This window comes from Sturnira hondurensis, unplaced genomic scaffold, assembly GCF_014824575.4.
Source record: "Sturnira hondurensis isolate 20B ecotype Veracruz unplaced genomic scaffold, ASM1482457v3 Scaffold0001721, whole genome shotgun sequence".
NCBI classification, from domain to species: Eukaryota; Metazoa; Chordata; class Mammalia; order Chiroptera; family Phyllostomidae; genus Sturnira; species Sturnira hondurensis.
In genome coordinates, this window is record NW_028074352.1 from 2,488,776 (window position 1) to 2,507,073 (window position 18,298).

Below are 18,298 nucleotides of genomic sequence, written 5' to 3' on the forward strand. Positions count from 1 at the left end.
TGACCTACTAAATGAATTAGCATGACCTACCAAAGGGTTTCAAACTGTAGTTTGAAAATTGCTTCTTCAGCTTTGTAATTTTCAGTGTCATCTTATGATTTGTAGAATATTGGGATATTTTATTTAATTTCTATATTTTTATTTTTAATTTTTTTATAATTTTTTAATTTAATTCTTGTTCAAGTACAGCTTTCTGTCTTTCATTTCTATATTTTTAAACTATAACATAAACTCTTTAGCAGGTACCAAAGAGTAATCCTTCATCTAGAAATAAAATAAATTAAAAATAGAAAAACTTGGTGGGCTTTTTTTAGGGGAAAGGAATTCTTGGTGTGTATGTTTTGAGGTAAGAGTGAAATTTCTGGGTTTTTTTCACTACTTTACATATGCTTGGCTATTAAGCAATGTAGTAACAGTCAGATTTGTGATCCCTTTATTTGTTGAACTTGATATGACTAACTTAATTGGAAACATTTGTTATTTGCCCAGTTATTGTTTTACATTTAATGGTTTATAATTTTGTAATTATATTGTATTGATTATGTTATTACAGTTCTGATTTTTCTCCCCACAACACTGTTCATGTTCATGGTTCATGAGTATAGGTTCTTTGGCTACTCCATTTTCTATACTTTGCATCCCCATGGCTAGTCTGTAGCTACCTATTTATACTTCTTGATCCCCTCACCTCTTCACCCAGTCCCCCAAACCCCCTTTCCCTATGGCAACCATCAAAATGATCTGTATCCATGATTCTCTCTCTGTTCTTCTTGTTTTGCTTAGTTTGTTTTTTTATTGAATTGTTGATAGATACATATTTATTACCATTTTATTGTTCACAGTTTTGATTTTTTTCTTAAATAAGTCCCTTTTAACATTTCCTATAATAATAGTTTGGTGGTGATGAACTCCTGTAGTTTTTTCTTGCCTGGAAGGCTCTTTATCTGTCCTTTGATTCTAGTTGCTACTAGGGCAATTTGGCCATAGGTCCCTCCTTTTCATGACTTTGCATATTTCTTGCCAATTCCTGCTAGCCTGCAAAGTGTCTTGAGAAGTCAACTGATGGTCTTATGGGAACTCACCTGTAGCTAACTAACTTCTCCTTCTGCTTTTAGGTAACCTTTGGCATTTTAATTATGTTGTGTCCTGGAGTGGGCCTCTTTGAATCTGTCTTGTTTGGGACTCTGTGCTTCCTGGCCTTGCATGTCTATTTCCTTCACCAAATTAGGAAAGTTTTCTTTCATTATTTTTTCAAATAGATTTTTAATTTGTTGCTCTTTTCTCCTTCTGGTACCCCTATTATGCAAGTGTTGTCCCCCTTGAGGCTGTTGCAGAGGCTGCTTATACTTCACTTACTTTTGGGGGGTTCTTTTTTCTTGATGTTCTGATCTGTTGTTTTTTGCTTCCTTATGTTCTAAATCATTTATTTGATTCTGTTTTATCCATTCTACTCTTGTTTCTCTGTAAATTGTTCTTTATTTCAATTAGTGTATACTTCATTTCTAACTGGATCTTGTTTATGCTGTTGAGGTCCTCACTTGGTTCCTTGAGCATCCTTATAACCAGTGTTTTGAACTCTGCATCTGAGAGATAGATTATCTCCATTTAGTTTAGCTGTTTTTCTGAAGTTTTGATCTATTTTTTAAATTCAGACTTGTTTGTCTCATCGTTTTGGCAGCCTCCCTGTATTTGTTTTTATGTATTAGGTGGAGCTGCTTTGACTCCGTATCTTGGTAGTGTGGCCTATTGTAGTAGGTTTCCTATAGAACCCAGTGGCACAGCCTCCCCTATCACCTAAGCCAGGTACTACTCAAGGTACACCCTTTGTGTGGGCTGAATACATATCCTCTTATAGTTGAGCTTTGGTTGCTGTTGGCAGGTCAGTAGGCCAGTCAGCTGCAAGGATTGGCTGTGACCACCTACCACCAATCTCTGCCTTCTGTGGAGGATCAGCTGTGCAGAGGGAGGGTGGTAGTGGTCCAGTGTGGTCTGTAGCTGTCCACTGAATGTGTAGGCCAAAGTCATCCCCGACCTGTGTTCTGTCCAGAGCCTCCCTACCAGGGCCTCCCTACCTGAGCTCTAAAGCAATCTGAGATGGTTGCTAATTGTGCTGGCTTAGAGATTCCCAGGGGAAGCAAAGCTGTGAATCTAGGCTGGCTACTACTTGTACCAGGCCTGGGCTCACTGGATCCACCTGTTGTCTGTTTGATAGGATTTAGAACACAGGTGCCAAACACAAGGCCGACAGGCCGAATCCAGCCCTCCATCTTGTTTCTACCCACCTAGAGTGCTGAGCTTTCACTTAACTATTAAGGAGTAGTTACATTTCTACAGTCTTAAAATTACATTCACTTTTTGAAGGCAACCGCAAGACTGATGTGGTCCCCAGTGAAAATGAGTTTGACACCCCTGATTTAGGAAGTTGTAAAGCATGAGACATGACCAGCCATTCATATGGAAAAGGAGCTTGGGTGGGCCCATAAGTTGGGTGGGGTGGAGTCTGGGGGTCTCCAAAGCAGGTCAAATTGTTAGCCAGGTTGATGGAGTCTCAGATATGGCATCAGCTTTCTGGCTCTATGGGCAGAGGGTTTAGAAAAGGGACCATGGTCTCTGCTGCCCTTCATGCTAGATACTTCTGTTTCTCCCTTTACACCACTTGGTGCCTTTCCAGCTGCTACCCTGGTGCTGGGGCTCAGAGGAAGTGGGTCTGAGTAAGTAAGTCTGTGTGTGAGGAACTGCTTGGGGCTCTAGAAGTTTCTTCCACCAACTCAGTCCCCACTGGTTTTTACAGTCAGAAGTTGGGGGTGCTTATCATGCTGGCACTGGAACCCTGGGCTGGGGGAACTGGTGTGGGGCTCAGACTCCTTGTTCCCAAGATATTCCTCTCGAATTTTTATCCACCACACATGGGTGAGAGACCAGTCCGTTCTGCATCCGAACCCTTCCTGCCAATCTGGGTGGATGTGGTTTCCTTCATTCTATAGTTGTCAGAGTTCCATTCAAATTTCTGACAATTCTGCGTGATGGTTATTCTATATTTTAGTTATAATTTTGGTGGTGTTGTGCTAAGAAGCTAGCCATGTTTGCCTATGACACCATCTTGCTTGGAAGTCCTAAGGGTTTACATTTATATAAATTGTGTCAAAGCTAGTAGGATAGTTGAGTGCCATATTATAATTTATCTTTTAGGGAGACTTATCAAAATTAGCTTTGCCTTTCTACCTTTTCGTTTTAAAGAAATGGAAACAAAATTTTAGTCAAAATTTTCTATTTTTTAGACTTTTTATAAGCTCTTTGTGCATGCTTAACCTGATCAAGGTAATGACGTTGTGACTCTTTCTTGGTTAACTTCTTCCAACAGGATTAGAAGTGCTGTCACCAACTTGCCAAGATGAACATGGTGAAGAGGATCATGGGTCGGCCAAGGCAGGAGGAATGCAGCCCTCAAGACAACGCCTTAGGACTGATGCACCTCCGCCGTCTCTTCACTGAGCTGTGCCACCCTCCTCGGCACATGACTCAGAAGGAACAAGAAGAGAAGCTGTACATGATGCTGCCAGTGTTTAACAGGGTAAGTCTCGGTTGTACGCACACTTTCCAGGACTGGGTGGCACTACCAGAATCTTAAGGTTATAGTAAGTCAGAGGTAGAAAAACGATACAGTGAATTACTTTTTAAGAAGTTTTATGTTTTCATTCTTTCCTTTCAGTTTGCTATAAAGTAGTGTGACTTGATGTGAGACCTGGTCAAAATGAACTGTTTAGTTTTAACAGATAAAAGGAAGTCTGAGTACTTGGAAAAAGTTTTCTCTAATGATTGAGTTTGGGAGAATGGATAGATTATAAATTACCATTTGTTATTTCCATTATTTTTAATGATTTCATTTATTTATTTTTAGAGAGAGGGGAAAGGAGGGAGAAAGAGGAGAGAAACATCAATGTGTGGTTGCCTCTTGCACTCCTCCTACTGGGGACCTGGCCTGCAACTCAGGCACGTGCCCTGACTGGGAATTGAACCAGCCAGCCTTTGGTTTGCAGGCTGGCACTCAATCCACTGAGCTACACCAGCCAGAGCGCCATTCTTTTTTTGAAGCGACAGTTAATGCCATCAAATGGTGCGGTTGCCCAAGTGCTTTGTACACTTTTAAAGAATCATCTCAATTTTCTTTGTCGTTAGACAGGTTTTCTATCAGAAATTGAAAAAGGATAGTTATAGGCCCTGGTGAGTCTAAATAGAGTTAATGTTTTATTGTATTTTATCAAGTTGATTACAGGTAGCAATCTTGATGAGGATTTTTAAAATAATTTTTAAGTTTTAACAAAGGTGTACAAGTACATAGTTTAAAAAGTCAAGTAGTTCCACAGGCTAATGGATGCCCTACTGCTCTCCAGTGCTAATTGCTGCTGTCAGCTTTTAAATAACATATTTTACTGTTTTTTTCTTGATTAGTTAGTCTTAATTGACTTCCTACTGAGGAATATAAACACTAGTACATACTACCCTCCTTATCCTTTCCATATAGTATACCATTTGTTTAAACAGTATTTCATGTTTATACTTTACTCATCATGGAGTAAATAGTATTCACAGATGGACCATAGGTAATATACCCCCATTATTTTCCCACTTTTGTAGAATTTGTTTCCTCCAGACTTCATATTATAACTGTCTTCATCTCTCTTTTCTGCATGTTTCTTTTTCTCTTTCTCTCTTATCTCCACCTTTTTCTGCCTCCTCTGACTTTCTCTCCCTCACGTTTCTGTTTCTCTTCCCCGTCTCTCTTCCTATTTCTCTTGCTCTTGTTCTGTCTTTGTCTTCTATTTCTACTTCTCTTTCCCTTCCCTGTTCAATCTCTATCCCCAACTCTGCCTCTCCATCTCTTTCTGTGCCTTCTCTCTTTACCCCACTTTCTTTCTTTTGCTCCCCCCACCATCTGTCTTTCTCCCCATCTCTCTCGCTCCCTCTCTTCTGTTGTCCTTTCTAATTCCCATCTCTCTCTCCCTGTCTCTGTCTTTCCCACTCATCCCTACCTCCCTGGAATCTGTCTCTCTCCCTGCGATGATGCCTTTCTCTCTATCCCATCTCTGACTCATCGTCTCCCTTCCAGTGTCAGTTGGTCTCTGTGTTATTTATTCTCTATGTGTTAGTGTTCCTGCCTGAAGTTTTCTAGGCTCTTTTTTTCTCATTATTTTAAAATTTTACTGAGGCTTCATGATGACTCTTCTTTTTTTTAAAATATTTTATTTATTTATCTTTAGAGGGGAAGGGAAGGAGAGAGTGAGAGAAATATCAATGTATGGTTGTCTCTGCTGAGGACACACAATGTATTGTGTGTCCCCTGCTGGGAACTGGCCTGCAACCCAGGCATGTGCCCTAACTGGGAATCGAACCGAGATCGTGTGGTTCGCAGGCCTGTGCTCAATCCACTGAGCTACACCAGCCAGGGCCATGATGACTCTTCTTAATCTGAAAAGTTGTACTCTTCAACTCTGGGGAAATATTTTGAAATACTTCTTTGTTAACTTCCTCATTGTTGTATGTTTCCTTTTCTGGAACTCTATTAATCATGTTCATTCTTCTAGATTAACCTTATGTTATATTTTTATTTTCCTTGAATCCTTCCTTTTATTCCTCTGAAACTATGTAGTATCTCCTCTCATCCCTCTGAAAATTAAAGTTTGTAAAAATTTTCTTAAAGTTCTTGCATTGTTATTTTTCCAAATTCCTTCTTTTTCTTTTTTGGTATATGTTATTTTCTTTCATGCCAGATTAACCTTCAGCTGTGTGGTGATAATTTTCCATACAGAGTCTTATCTTATGAAGCTAAAGTGTAATGAGGAAGATAAACATATAATTGTACTGGAGAAGTAAGCACAAAAACAGATAATATAACGACAACAAGGAAATGTAGCATCAGAGACAGGGGAGGATATGGCCGCCTTGCAAAGAGAGTTCTCTAAAAGTGTGGGGGTCAGGGAAGGGAAGCTTCCCTCAAGAATGTGATAGAATTCCTCAGCTTTGAAAGATAAGCATTAGCCAGATTGGAATTAACTAGACTAAATTAACCAAGAAGGCAATTATGGAAGAAGTTAAAGCATGAGTCAAGGTAAAAGGCAACAAACATTTTAATATGTGCTGGTGTTTATAAGTATACCAAGGAGTCGATTTTATGTTAAGGAGGGGCCAAAAATAAGACCGTAGAGATGGATAGGAGGCATACTTTTACTCATCCTTTTCCTGGAGGCATGCAGAGCCAATGAAGTATTGTAAGCAATAGAATAAGAGAGAGTAGAAGGGACCAAGACAAGGCTTTCTCTGCGGTTTCTAATTTGGGAAACTGGGTAGATATTTCCCAGTATCTGAGAAAGAAAGTTTTAGGGGATCGATTCAGTATGGGGCATGGAGTCGAGATGATTTGTGAGCTTCCCTGATAGGTATTCAATAGAAGATTACAAAGGAGTTGGCTGGGCACATATTTTGGGGACTCATTAGCAAAGATGTGGTCATTGAAACCCGGGAGGGGGACAAAAGATTACTCATGGTTCATACTGCTAAGTGAGAAGGGCAGCAAGCTAAGGATGAACCATAGAGAATAGGAATGTTAAATGAAAGAAGGGAAACCCATAAAGGATACAGAACAGGAGCTGTATTTTATTTGGCAATAAAAAGGTGTTTGTATGATTCTAGTGTTTTGCTTTGTTTTTAAAGGTGGGAAAAATGTAGTCATGCTCGTAAAGAGAAGGGAAGAAACCAGCAGAGGGGAAAATTTGGAAATTTTCAAGAGAGATCGAAATTGATTGAGGGAAGAGAACATGGAGTCAAATTTCAGATGGGTGGTTGAGCCTCCAGTGGGCAAAAGAAACTTACCTCATCCTGGAGAAAGGATACAGGGTGGGGCAAAAGTAGGTTTACGGTTATTTGTATGGAAAAAGACACACAGGTTATGATTATTACAATAGTTTTTTTTTAAGATTTTATTTATTTATCTTCAGAGGGGAAGGGAAGGAGAGAAGGAGAGAAATGTCAATGTATGGTTGCTTCTCGTGAGTCCCCTGCTGGGAACTGGCCTGCAACCCAGGCATGTGCCCTGACTGGGAATCGAACCGCGATCATGTGGTTCGCAGGCCCGCGCTCAATCCACTGAGCTACACCAGCCAGGGCTACAATAGTTTTATTAACTGAGTACTCACAACTGTTAACCTACTTTTGCCCCACTCTGTATTTTGTTGGGTGTGAACATGGGGTTGTAGTTAAGATGGTGGGAAGTTGAATGAGATCTTGCTTAATAACCTCAGTTTCCTGTAGCAGTCAACAGGAGATGTGGTCTGTTAAGAGTCTTGAGGAAGTAGGTTGACTAAGGGATTTAAAGAAATTGTGACGGTTTGGAATATTAATGAAAGGGAATGAGAAAGATAGTTGAAAAGGAACGATGAAAGAGTATTGAGGGTCCAGTGGAAGTTGGAGATAATAAATTTATAACACATCTTATCCAATCCTGTGTGTGATTTTTCTCATACCAGGGACTCAGCAGCCTGTGTGTAGAAGTTAGAGAGGACAGATAGATACATTAGAGTGGAGAAGGCAGACATTATTTATTGGGATTGAGGTTTTGCTGGGCTGGTAAGGCAGAAGGGCAGAAGTAGAAAGAAGGAGAATGGTAAAAGAGAGACTAGTTCAAATGTCACCTATGGGATTAGGTAGGATAGAGTATGAATAGAGAATGGAAACATTTAGAGGGTGTTCATTTTTTTAATCTATAAAATAAGAGACTAAGAATGATAAAGGGAGGGAGGAGATGGAGAATAGGAACATGAGGAAAGGTTGGGGGAAGATTTAAATAGCACTTTTGGAAATGGGAGAGAACTGATTGTGCACAAAAACAATTTTTCAAGCCCTGTTGAGGTAACCAGTCATTAATTTTTGTTGGAATTAGTTCTAAGAAGTTTTTTTTGTTGTTTCATTTTGTTTATGTACTGTTGGCTGAGTATTTTGAGGTAATCTTATCTCAGACTTACAAACATTTACAAAGGTGATGTTTAGAATGGTTAGCACAATTGTTGTTTTTTTCTATTAACATAAATTAATAAGTAGTATCTTAGATATATGTCCCATCTATTTCATCAGTTAGGTTTCTACAGTCAATTCAAGTGAATATTAGGATAGAATAATTGTACAGATATGTTTTTTTAAAGAGCAGATTTGAGATGCTTTAGTGATTATCCTCTCTTAGACCATGTGACTTAGTTTTCTTGTGTTATAAGTTGTTGTAAGTCTCAATAACTATTAAATTCTTTGAAGTCAGAAGTTTTTAATTGGCTGATGAAAAACACATATATATGAGCCCTGGCTGGCGTAGCTCAGTGGATTGAGTGCGGGCCTGCGAACCACACGATCGTGGTTCGATTCCCAGTCAGGGCACATGCCTGGGTTGCAGGCGGGTTCCCTGCAGGCCAACTCCCAGCAGGGGACGCACGAAAGGCAACCATACATTGATGTTTCTTTCCCTCTCTCCTCCCCTCTAGAGATAAATAAATAAATAAATAAAATCTTTTTTAAAAAAAACCACATATATATGCATTGCCCTTCACCTCTAATATAATGAGTGAAATACCATAAAGATTCAATCGTCTCTTAACTAATGAAAAGATAGGGAGTTATTTTTGTGCCATTGTCACCAATTAAAAAGATATATATTATATTCACTCAGTTATCATTAACCTAAAAATGTCCTTATATAAGCCATCACATTCACTGAATTTTTGAAATATATAGCCATATTTATTCAGTATTTAACCATTTATACATGAACATTCTCTACTAGTAAGAAATAGCTTTGATAAATAAGTAGCTCCATATGGCACTAGAGTTCTTAACTATGATTGCTAAAAAGGAATTGCACTGTTCACTTTTGATACTTTGTTTCATGCCAAATAGTAAATAAGCCATATTACTATTACCATTAGACTTAGGCATCTATCTCCAGAATTATTTTTAAAGTGTGGTCAGTAGTGTTATTTCAGTGTGGTTTTTGCTTTTAAGAGGCACAGGTTGAGAAAGGACATGTGTTGAGCCTGTTTTCTGGGCCAGGTCTCATGCTGGGTTCTTCACCTGCCTCCTGTGATCTTCCTCACAGTCCTGCAAGGAGGCTGCTGCTGTCTTGCCTCTTAAACTGAAGGGTTATTGTGTAGACTGAGAACAGCTGAGTAGTACTTACCCAGAAGTCTTAAAAATAATTAACCTTTAATCCCAAGAACAAAAGCTTACAAAGAAAATACCTGACTTAAATTTATTAAAAAAGAATAGCATTTCAGTCATCTAAATATTAACTGCTATTGTTAAATTACCTTGGTAGATATTATCATACTTTATTGTGCATTTTAAAATGTACTCTTTGCTAATTAGATCTTCTTTTAGAAACCCCCCTAGCTTTTTAAATTTAAATTTAAATTTGAGAAATACCTAAGTTGAAAACTGTCTGTCTCTTACAAATGACCTTTACTTTTTAAGTTGTTGGCTTTAGAGGAAAGAGATTCAAGTTTAGAACCAAATGAGAGACAAGATAGGAGTCAGAAGGTGAACTATTACCATATATATACAGCTTTAATGCTTATTACATAATACCAGTACAGTTGATATTGGAGAATAGGTCTGTGCAACAAAGGACTAAATTTACCCTTGAAATAGAAAGAGACAGTTGCAGGCTGCACCCAGAGCAGATGAGAGTGTGTGTTCTCCTGAGACAGTCATATCCCAAAAGAGAGGAAAGAGAGAAGCAAGTGAGGGAAGGAGTCTTCTTTCTTTTCCCCTGAGTCAGTGGTCCTGAGAAATAGGAAGAGTGTAAGAGAGATGTTTCTCTAATTATTTATATTAATTGATAAGAAATCTTAGTTCATTTACAAGATAAAAATAACAATTACATTTTATTTTTGATTGTTTATTTTTAAAGTCTATTTTATATTGCAATTATTTAATTACTAATGGCGGTCGTACTGTGTAACTTATTTTAAATATGACATATACTGTATTTAGGAAACAAAAGACACCATTTTAGAAAACTTTTAAAATTGCAACCTTTTTGTTAGTTATATTTACTAGGTTTTCATTGAATGGCTTCATTGTGCAGCAAATACATATTGAGCCTCTACTTTATGCCCGCCCCACTGGATATCACCATTAATTTGTTCTCTGAATGCGCCAGAAATGTGTAGAGGCACCAGGAAATGTTCTGCAATTTATTTAGATGCACAGTAAAAATGACCCTTCTAAAAACAAATCAAACCATGTTGTTCTCTTAAGGAGAAGATTGCAGAGTTACAGTGATAGGGTTCAGGTGAAGTTTAATTGAGGCGATACAGAACTGGGTGATTAAGAGCAGCACTTTGGATCAGACAGGCCTCGTTTAAAATTCTGGCTCCAGCACTTCCAGGTTTATGTTGTTTAACTCCTCTAGCACTTACTTTTTTAAATGTGTGAAATGAGGATACTGTATGAGATTTTATGAGGTTTAAATGACATCACACGTCAAGTCTTTGGATACTGCTAGGCACATGGCAAAGGATCATTATATGGTAATTATTTTTATTGAATTTGCTAGAAGGCATGTTTGTTCCTCAGTACTGTTTTTATTTTCATCTGAGTTATGAATGTCATATATCTCTTGTGGAATTATCTCTTCTGAGTTGAATATATTACCTGCCCGTCTCTTGTTCAGTTCTCCCCCTTGACAGATAAAGAAACAGAAAAGAACAAAAATTTGACTCGTAGTCCCTGAGGGGAGGAGAATCCAAGCCTCCTGACCCCCAGCTCCGTGCTCCATCCTCTGGCACACACTTAACCGCATGGTGGAAGTGTTGTGTGTTTTTGAGAAATACCGCTGTTTGTGAAAGGTGGTAAATACATACCTGATATTCTCAGATTTAAATGCTGATCTCAGTCACAGAAAGATCACTTTCCTTTGCTACCTTATGTATTTAGTATTGTCTAAAATGTCGGATTTGTGTTTTAGTCCTTGCATCTCTCCAACCTTATCTTGTACCATTTTCCTTCTTATTTAAAACATCCAGCCTCACCAGCCTTTTGATTCCTCAACGAGCACGACTTTTCTCACTGCCCAGAGCCCAAACATTATGGTTCCAAACACTGCCTGACATATTTAGGAAATCAGTAAATATTTATGACAAAATAAATGACAGAATGAATCAATCATTAGTAGTGTTAGATCACTTGACTAAAAACTGTTTATGTCATTTCAGATTAGCAGATAGTATATCATTTTTCTTCCATAATATTGATTTTGAGTTGGTCAATTCAAGTAAGACTTACCTTTTGAAAAAATTTGTATGAAAATAAAGCAGTAAATATTAGGATTTGTGTGAAAAGTTACTTGCATTTTTAACAGCATTATTATTCACCCAGCATGAAGGCTGCTTGAATAACTATATCCTTATATCTTCTAAGACATCACCTATTGATTTATGAAGTTGTCTTAATAATGCTTAAAAATAAAATAGCTCTTAATTCTTAGGAGCAAAATATACATCAGTATATTCTTGGTAATAGAAATGTTTACCTACTATATGTCTAAATCAGTTTGATAGAAGGCCTAATAATTTCCTGAGCAAATTGTTTTATAAATGCCTTCATTAAACAGTTACACACTCATCTGTGAGTGGAGGTAAAATGGCAGTTCATGCATGTGTCATTTTTTGGCTTCTCAGTTTCTAAAATTTATCTACAGATTGTTAAAGAATGTGGGTCTTCCTTAACACGTAACACATGGGTTAACAGTAAAAATAAAACATTTATCAAAATATTAGAAGAAAAACAATTTATTGAGATCTTGAAAAGTACTGCTATTGCTCTGACTGCTATGGCTCAATTAGTTGGAGTGTTGTCTCATGCTCAGAAAGGTGGAGGGTTCAATTCCTGGTCAGGGTACATACCTAGGTTTCAGGTTTGGTCCCTCTTTGGGGCACATGTGGGAGGCAGCTGATCAGTGTCTCTTCCTTCCTTCCTCCCTTCCTCCCTTCCTCCCTTTTTCTCCCCTTTTTCTCTCTTTTCTTCCCTTCCTCCCTCCCTCTCCTCTTTCTCCCTCCATCTTCTTCTCTCTAAAATTAATAGATGTGTCCTAGGACAAGGATTATAAGAAAAGAACTGTTTATTTTGTTCTTTGAAATCCTTTATAATCAGTGTTACACTAGTGAACAGACTTACATACCTGGACAAAAGTATAACCTGTAGAATTGAATTGTTATGGGTTTTTTAATGTTTTTAGTANACCTAGGTTTCAGGTTTGGTCCCTCTTTGGGGCACATGTGGGAGGCAGCTGATCAGTGTCTCTTCCTCCCTTCCTCCCTTCCTCCCTTCCTCCCTCCCTCTCCTCTTTCTCCCTCCATCTTCTTCTCTCTAAAATTAATAGATGTGTCCTAGGACAAGGATTATAAGAAAAGAACTGTTTATTTTGTTCTTTGAAATCCTTTATAATCAGTGTTACACTAGTGAACAGACTTACATACCTGGACAAAAGTATAACCTGTAGAATTGAATTGTTATGGGTTTTTTAATGTTTTTAGTACTTTCAGATCAATTTGAGGGAGGTTATAAGAAACACAGTATCTATTGTAAGAATGTAAGAAACATTTGTATTACAAGATATTATATTCTAATTTACATCCTTTTATCAAGCTTCTTAGAAGAAAAGTTGTGTAGTATAAAGAATAGAGGTACTTCCTTAAATACATATTTTTCTTTCTTAAGGATATTGTAAGCCATATAATTGACTAGGTTTTCTCTTTGTATTTGTAAGCCAAATTTATGACTAAAACATGACAAATATAGAAGTTTTTTAGTTTTAGATTTTTATTTAATGTTTTTTTCTAGTGCATTCCCTAGTCTTGGTCTTTTATTTGCTTGGTGTGGTTTTTTTTCCTTTCTTACTTTTAGTTTATATTCTCATGTTATAGTTCGTGTCCTTCAATCCTACCTGAACAAATAAATGAACAATCATATTTAGGGAACATCATCTGAAAGGCAGGGTGCTAGCTTGGTGTTAGCTTGGCTAACTTTTTTCAAAATACAAAAATGAGTGAGAAAGGTTTCTTTTGTAGTCACATATGAACATACAAAACTTGGTGCTATTTGTATTGTAATAGAGAGGTATCAATACTTTTAGAAGACACAGAATTTCCTTTTAATTATAAAGAACATTATTGAAACTATTTTAGAATACATTCACTTCCATAGCTGTTATATCATTTCTTTTCCTATGACAGTTCATCTAGTTTTCTTTTCTTACTTATTTATTGATTTGTGAGAGACAGGAAGGAAGGGAGACAGAGACAGACGTTGATTTGTTGTTCCATTTACTTATGCATTCATTAGCTGATTCTTGTATTTGTAATTGATTCTTGTATTTGATCCCCTGACCAGGGGTCAAACCTGTAACCTTGGAGTGTCAGGATGATGCTTTAACCAACTGAGCTACCTAGCAGGGCCCAGGTTGTATTTTCTTATTCTCTTGCTCAGTCTATATTGGTATATCTTTAAGAATTACTTATTCTAAAGTTCATTTGTCTTAGATTTCTGGGGAAGGAAAATTTATTTCATGACCCAATTACCACTCATAGAGTTGAGAAAGAAGAAGTAGTTCAGAGCAGAAAGGTTTTTTTCCCTTTGGATAAGGAAAACAAGAAACAGCCCGCCAAAAAGGTGTGACTTAATGCAAGCTGGGGAGATTTGGACATAATCAGATGAAGAAGATTCTGACCCTCTCATTCTCTTCATTCTAGTCTTTTCCCTGCCAGTCTTGTTTTGGGAATTAATTGCTGTTAGATTTAGAAATTCTGAGATATAAGATGAGAATAGTGAATTCTGTATTCAGCCTAGAACTTAGTAATGGTAGGTAAGTCTCTGCTTTTCACTATGTAATGTTATCTGTGTACCATCAAATCATCTTAATTTCGTAATTTAGATTTTTTCATAGAAACATTATATTTTCTAAAGCTTCTAAAGTAGATTGACTCAAATTCTATAGATGACTAGTCTTTGGCTTTTAGATTATATTTATTTAATCATTCAACAAATTAATATGTATTAGGTAACATGGCTAGATGTGATTGAGAGTTGTATTTTTAAACATATATTCAGATCCAAAGAAACTGTTTAAGCATATGTTTTGTAACTTGATTTTTAAGTCATACCACACTTCAAGATGCACATAATAAAAAAAAGTTAACAATGTTTTATTAAATTTTTTTCCTCACAGGTTTTTGGAAATGCTCCACCAAATACAATGACAGAAAAATTTTCTGATCTTCTGCAGTTCACAACACAAGTTTCACGACTGATGGTAACAGAAATTCGAAGGAGAGCATCAAATAAATCTACAGGTATTATTACAGAAACCAGCAAAAACTTATTTATTTGAATGGACAGTTTGGTAAAAGTGTTATTTAAATTAAATAGAAAGTCGACCTGATTCTAGAATTACTTGTCTCATTCACATTCTAAAAAGTCACATTCTTCTCTTGGTTTCAACATCTTATAATTTCAACATCTTTTAAGTAGATTAGTTGTATCAAGACTACTTTCCTTGGTCCACTACCACCCTCTCCCCAACCCTTTCAACAATACTGTTTTCTTCTGAACAAAATCCACATTCCCAGAGTGACATTTAAGGCAAACCCAGAAACTGGCCATATGTGTTTTTTTCTAGCCTACACTTTTAATTTGTTTCCTTTTCTATATTTCAACCAAACCAAGTTGTTTGGAGTCCCAAACTCATCTACGCTCTTATTTCTATTTTTTTCTTACTATGCTTCACCTAGTAAGGAGAATCTTGCCAATCTCAGCATGTCTGAATCTTCCCAGCTTGGATTAAGTCACACCTTTCTGATGGGCTGTTTCTTGTTTTCCTTATTCAAAGAAAAAGCAACTTTCTCTTCTGAACTATTTTTTGTTTCTCAGCTCCATGAGTGGTATCTGGGTATGTGTCTTTATTTTCCTATTGAACCATAAACTGTTTAGGGTGTTTTATGACCTACAGTCTTGACCACAGTGCTGCACATACACTAGGCCTTCTCTGAATGCTGCCCGAATACTAGTCTTCATTATAATTAGTTCATTTTAAACTTATTAAGTATCTTTTCTTTTACTTTAGATTAAAATAAGCTTTCTTGATTTTAATTACCATTAGTCATTTTCTAAATTAGCAATATGTTTGAGGGATTTTATCTTAATTTTATTTTATTTTGTTATTTTTGGATTTTTTGCTGGTCGTTTGAGTGATAGCTTTCTTGTTGAAGCATTAGGCCGAGAAATTGATTGTTTACGTTCTGTTTTTAATGTCTCTTTGGGAAAATCACTTATCTTTTCAACCCATCAAATTATTATTTTTTAATAGTAATGGTAATGCCTTTGTTATAAAATCATTTAATTTTTTTATTAAAATTAATATAGGCACGTAGTTTTGAGGGACAAATTGTTAAAAGGTTTATTAAAAACAGCATGTCCCTTTTATCATCTTGGTTCATCTCCATTTTTCACTCCTAACAGGTAGTAGCTTTTGAACACTTAACTTTTTTTGATATTTATTTCTGCTCTCTAAGTAACATTTATAGTGTGTGTTCGTGATTCACAGTTTAATCCTGTCTTCTGACTTTTCATAAGAGAATGAGCCTTACCCTCTTCAGCTCACTCTCGCGGCCCCACAGACACTTCCCAGGCCCCTGCAGCGTGGCTGTGCCACAGCTCTGGCTAGGTCAGGATTCCTGGCTGGGAATATGTATGAAAACACGGTTCTAAGATGAGCCATATGGTATGCTACGATTATGTTTCTTTCCTTGAAAACTTCTCCCTTGCCTCCATCAGACTTAATAATTGGTTGTTTTTTACTACTTTTCTACATTTTGTTACACATTCATCTCTTATTCCCCTGTTTTTCCTGAATCTCTCCTCAGTAGGATTGAAGACATCAGACATTCTGTCAGTTCATCTGTTTGCACACAGCACTTCCAGAACCTCCTGGCTGCTTTAGTCTACAGTAGGTGCTGTCTAGGCCAGCTGCACAGCTGTCATTTTATATCCCCACTCACATCATCCTGGAATGCCATATCACTTCTTTGAGATAGAGCCTCTCTTTCCTGAATCTCATGTCATCTTTTTTTCTCAAATTAAGTGGTAAAGCATCTTTTCCAGAAGCTTCCTGAGAAGGGATACAGGGAAATTATCATTTTTGGTTTGGGTTTTTTTTCATTTGTTTACAGAAATCCCATGAGTGAAAATTTGACTGTTGCTGAATAAGCGGAGTTCCTTCATCTTTACTAAGGGAGGCAATGCCATTTGGCTAACAGCCTTTCAGATACCAGGGCTTGGCACAAAGCGCATCATGTTGTATAGTGTGGCTTTCCTGCAGAAGGTGGAAACTGGAAGGCACAAGTCCACCATCCTCACTATTTCACAAAAAAAAGTGTGCTTGGGAGGTCTCTCCAAACACAAAGTACAAACATGAATGCAGTTTTATCAGTGAGAAAACACACAAACTCCTTGTCATCTAGACTCCTTGAGCACTTGCTGGATGTTTATAGGAGTCCTTTGAGAATGTTAGCTGTTTAGCCCCAGGAGACTTTGGGGCCAGGGGAAGTTACAGGCCCTCCTACCAGGAGTGGAAGCTACCAGTGTCATGGGAAGTTGAGCTCGGGTGCAGCACCTCTGGGGACATGGTGAGTGCAGGGGGAGGCGGGCACCTTATCTAGGTCTTTCTCCAGACAGCCCAGGGTGAATGCTCAGGGTCATATTGGAAAATCTTGCAGCTTACGTTATATTTATCCTCCTTTCAGCAGGTGTTAGACTCTTGGTTGGAAATCATTTTTTCTCAGAACTTAAAAATCATTTCTCAGCATATTCTAGATGTCTATACTACTGTTGAGGAATGAAGCTTCCTAGATACTTGATTCTTTGTCTGTGTCCTATTTTTTTTCTATCAAAGCACTTAGGATCCATTTTTGGCCATTTGGTTCTAAAATTTTACGATAGCCTGCCTTGGAGTAGACCTGTATTTGTCCATTATGCTGAGTACTTCTTAATCTAGGAATTCATATACTTTAATTTGGGGGGAGTTTCATGAATTGTTTAAATAATAATATTCTACCATCTGTTTTCTCTTTCTAATCAGAGGTACCTCTAAGACACTCTCATTTTCTTCGTTGCTAATTTTCTGTCTTTGTTTTTGGACTCTGCTTCCTAAGTGAGCTCTTCAGTTTTTACCATCCATTCTTTCTATGGATTTTTATTTGTGACATTATAATTTTAATTTCTTTTTTAATATATTTTACTGATTATACCATTACAGTTGTTCTATTCCCCCCTTCATTCCCCTCGACCTGCACACTCCCTCCCCTACCATTCTCCCCCCCCCTTAGTTTATAACCACGTGTCTCAAGTTCTTTAGATTCTATATTTCCCCCACTATTCTTGCCCTCCCCCTATCTATTTTCTAACTACCGTCTATGCTATTTTCTGTACCTTCTCCCCCCTTCTCCTCCTCCCACTCCCCTGTTCCTAACCCTCCATGTGTTCTTCATTTCTATGGTTCCACTCCTGATCTAGCTGTCCTCTTGCTTTGCTTTTGTTTTAGGTGTGGTTGTTAATAACTGTGAGTTTGCTGTCCTTTCACTGTTTATATTTTTCATCTTCTTTTTCTTATATGAGTCCCTGTAACATTTCATATAATAAGGGCTTGGTGATGATGAACTCCTTGAACTTGACCTTATCTGAGAAGCACTTTATCTGTCCTTCCATTCTAAATGAAAGCTTTGCTGAATAAAGCAATCTTGGCTGTAGGTCTTTGGATTTCATGACTTGGAATACTTCTTTCCAGCCTCTTCTTGTCTGTAAGGTCTCTTTGGAGAAATCAGCTGACAGTCTGATGGGAACTCCTTCGTAGGTGACTGTCCTCTTATCTCTTGCTGCTTCCAGGATTCTCTCCTTCGTTTTAATCTTGGGCAATGTAATTATGATGTGCCTTGGTGTGTTCCTTCTTGGGTCCAACTTCTTTTTTTTTCCTTTTTTCAAAATAATTGTTTTATTTAATTCTTGTTCAAGTACAGCTTTCTGTCTTATATTCCCAACCCTGCCCACCCCCCACCCCATGCTCCGCACCTCCCTCCCATTTCCACCCCCCACCCTTAGTTACTGTCCATGTGCCCTTTATACTTGTTCATGTGAGTCCATCCCCTTTTCCCCTATGATTCTCTCCCCTCTCCCCTCTGGACCCTGTCAGCCTGTTCCGTATTTGAGTGTC

General features: G+C 37.6%; 1 protein-coding gene across 7 annotated transcripts in view; it reads left to right on the plus strand.

The window, feature by feature from the left end:
• WDFY3 (WD repeat and FYVE domain containing 3) overlaps nucleotides 1–18,298 on the plus strand; it is a 288,472-nt gene that overhangs the window by 104,239 nt on the left and 165,935 nt on the right. For all 7 annotated transcript variants that reach the window (XM_037030828.1, XM_037030821.1, XM_037030851.1 and 4 more), the window contains exons 2-3: nucleotides 3,362–3,571; nucleotides 14,264–14,387. In XM_037030828.1, coding sequence (XP_036886723.1) covers nucleotides 3,392–3,571; nucleotides 14,264–14,387 — 304 coding nt within the window. In that variant the 5' untranslated portion in view covers nucleotides 3,362–3,391. The remainder of the gene's footprint in view (nucleotides 1–3,361; nucleotides 3,572–14,263; nucleotides 14,388–18,298) is intronic.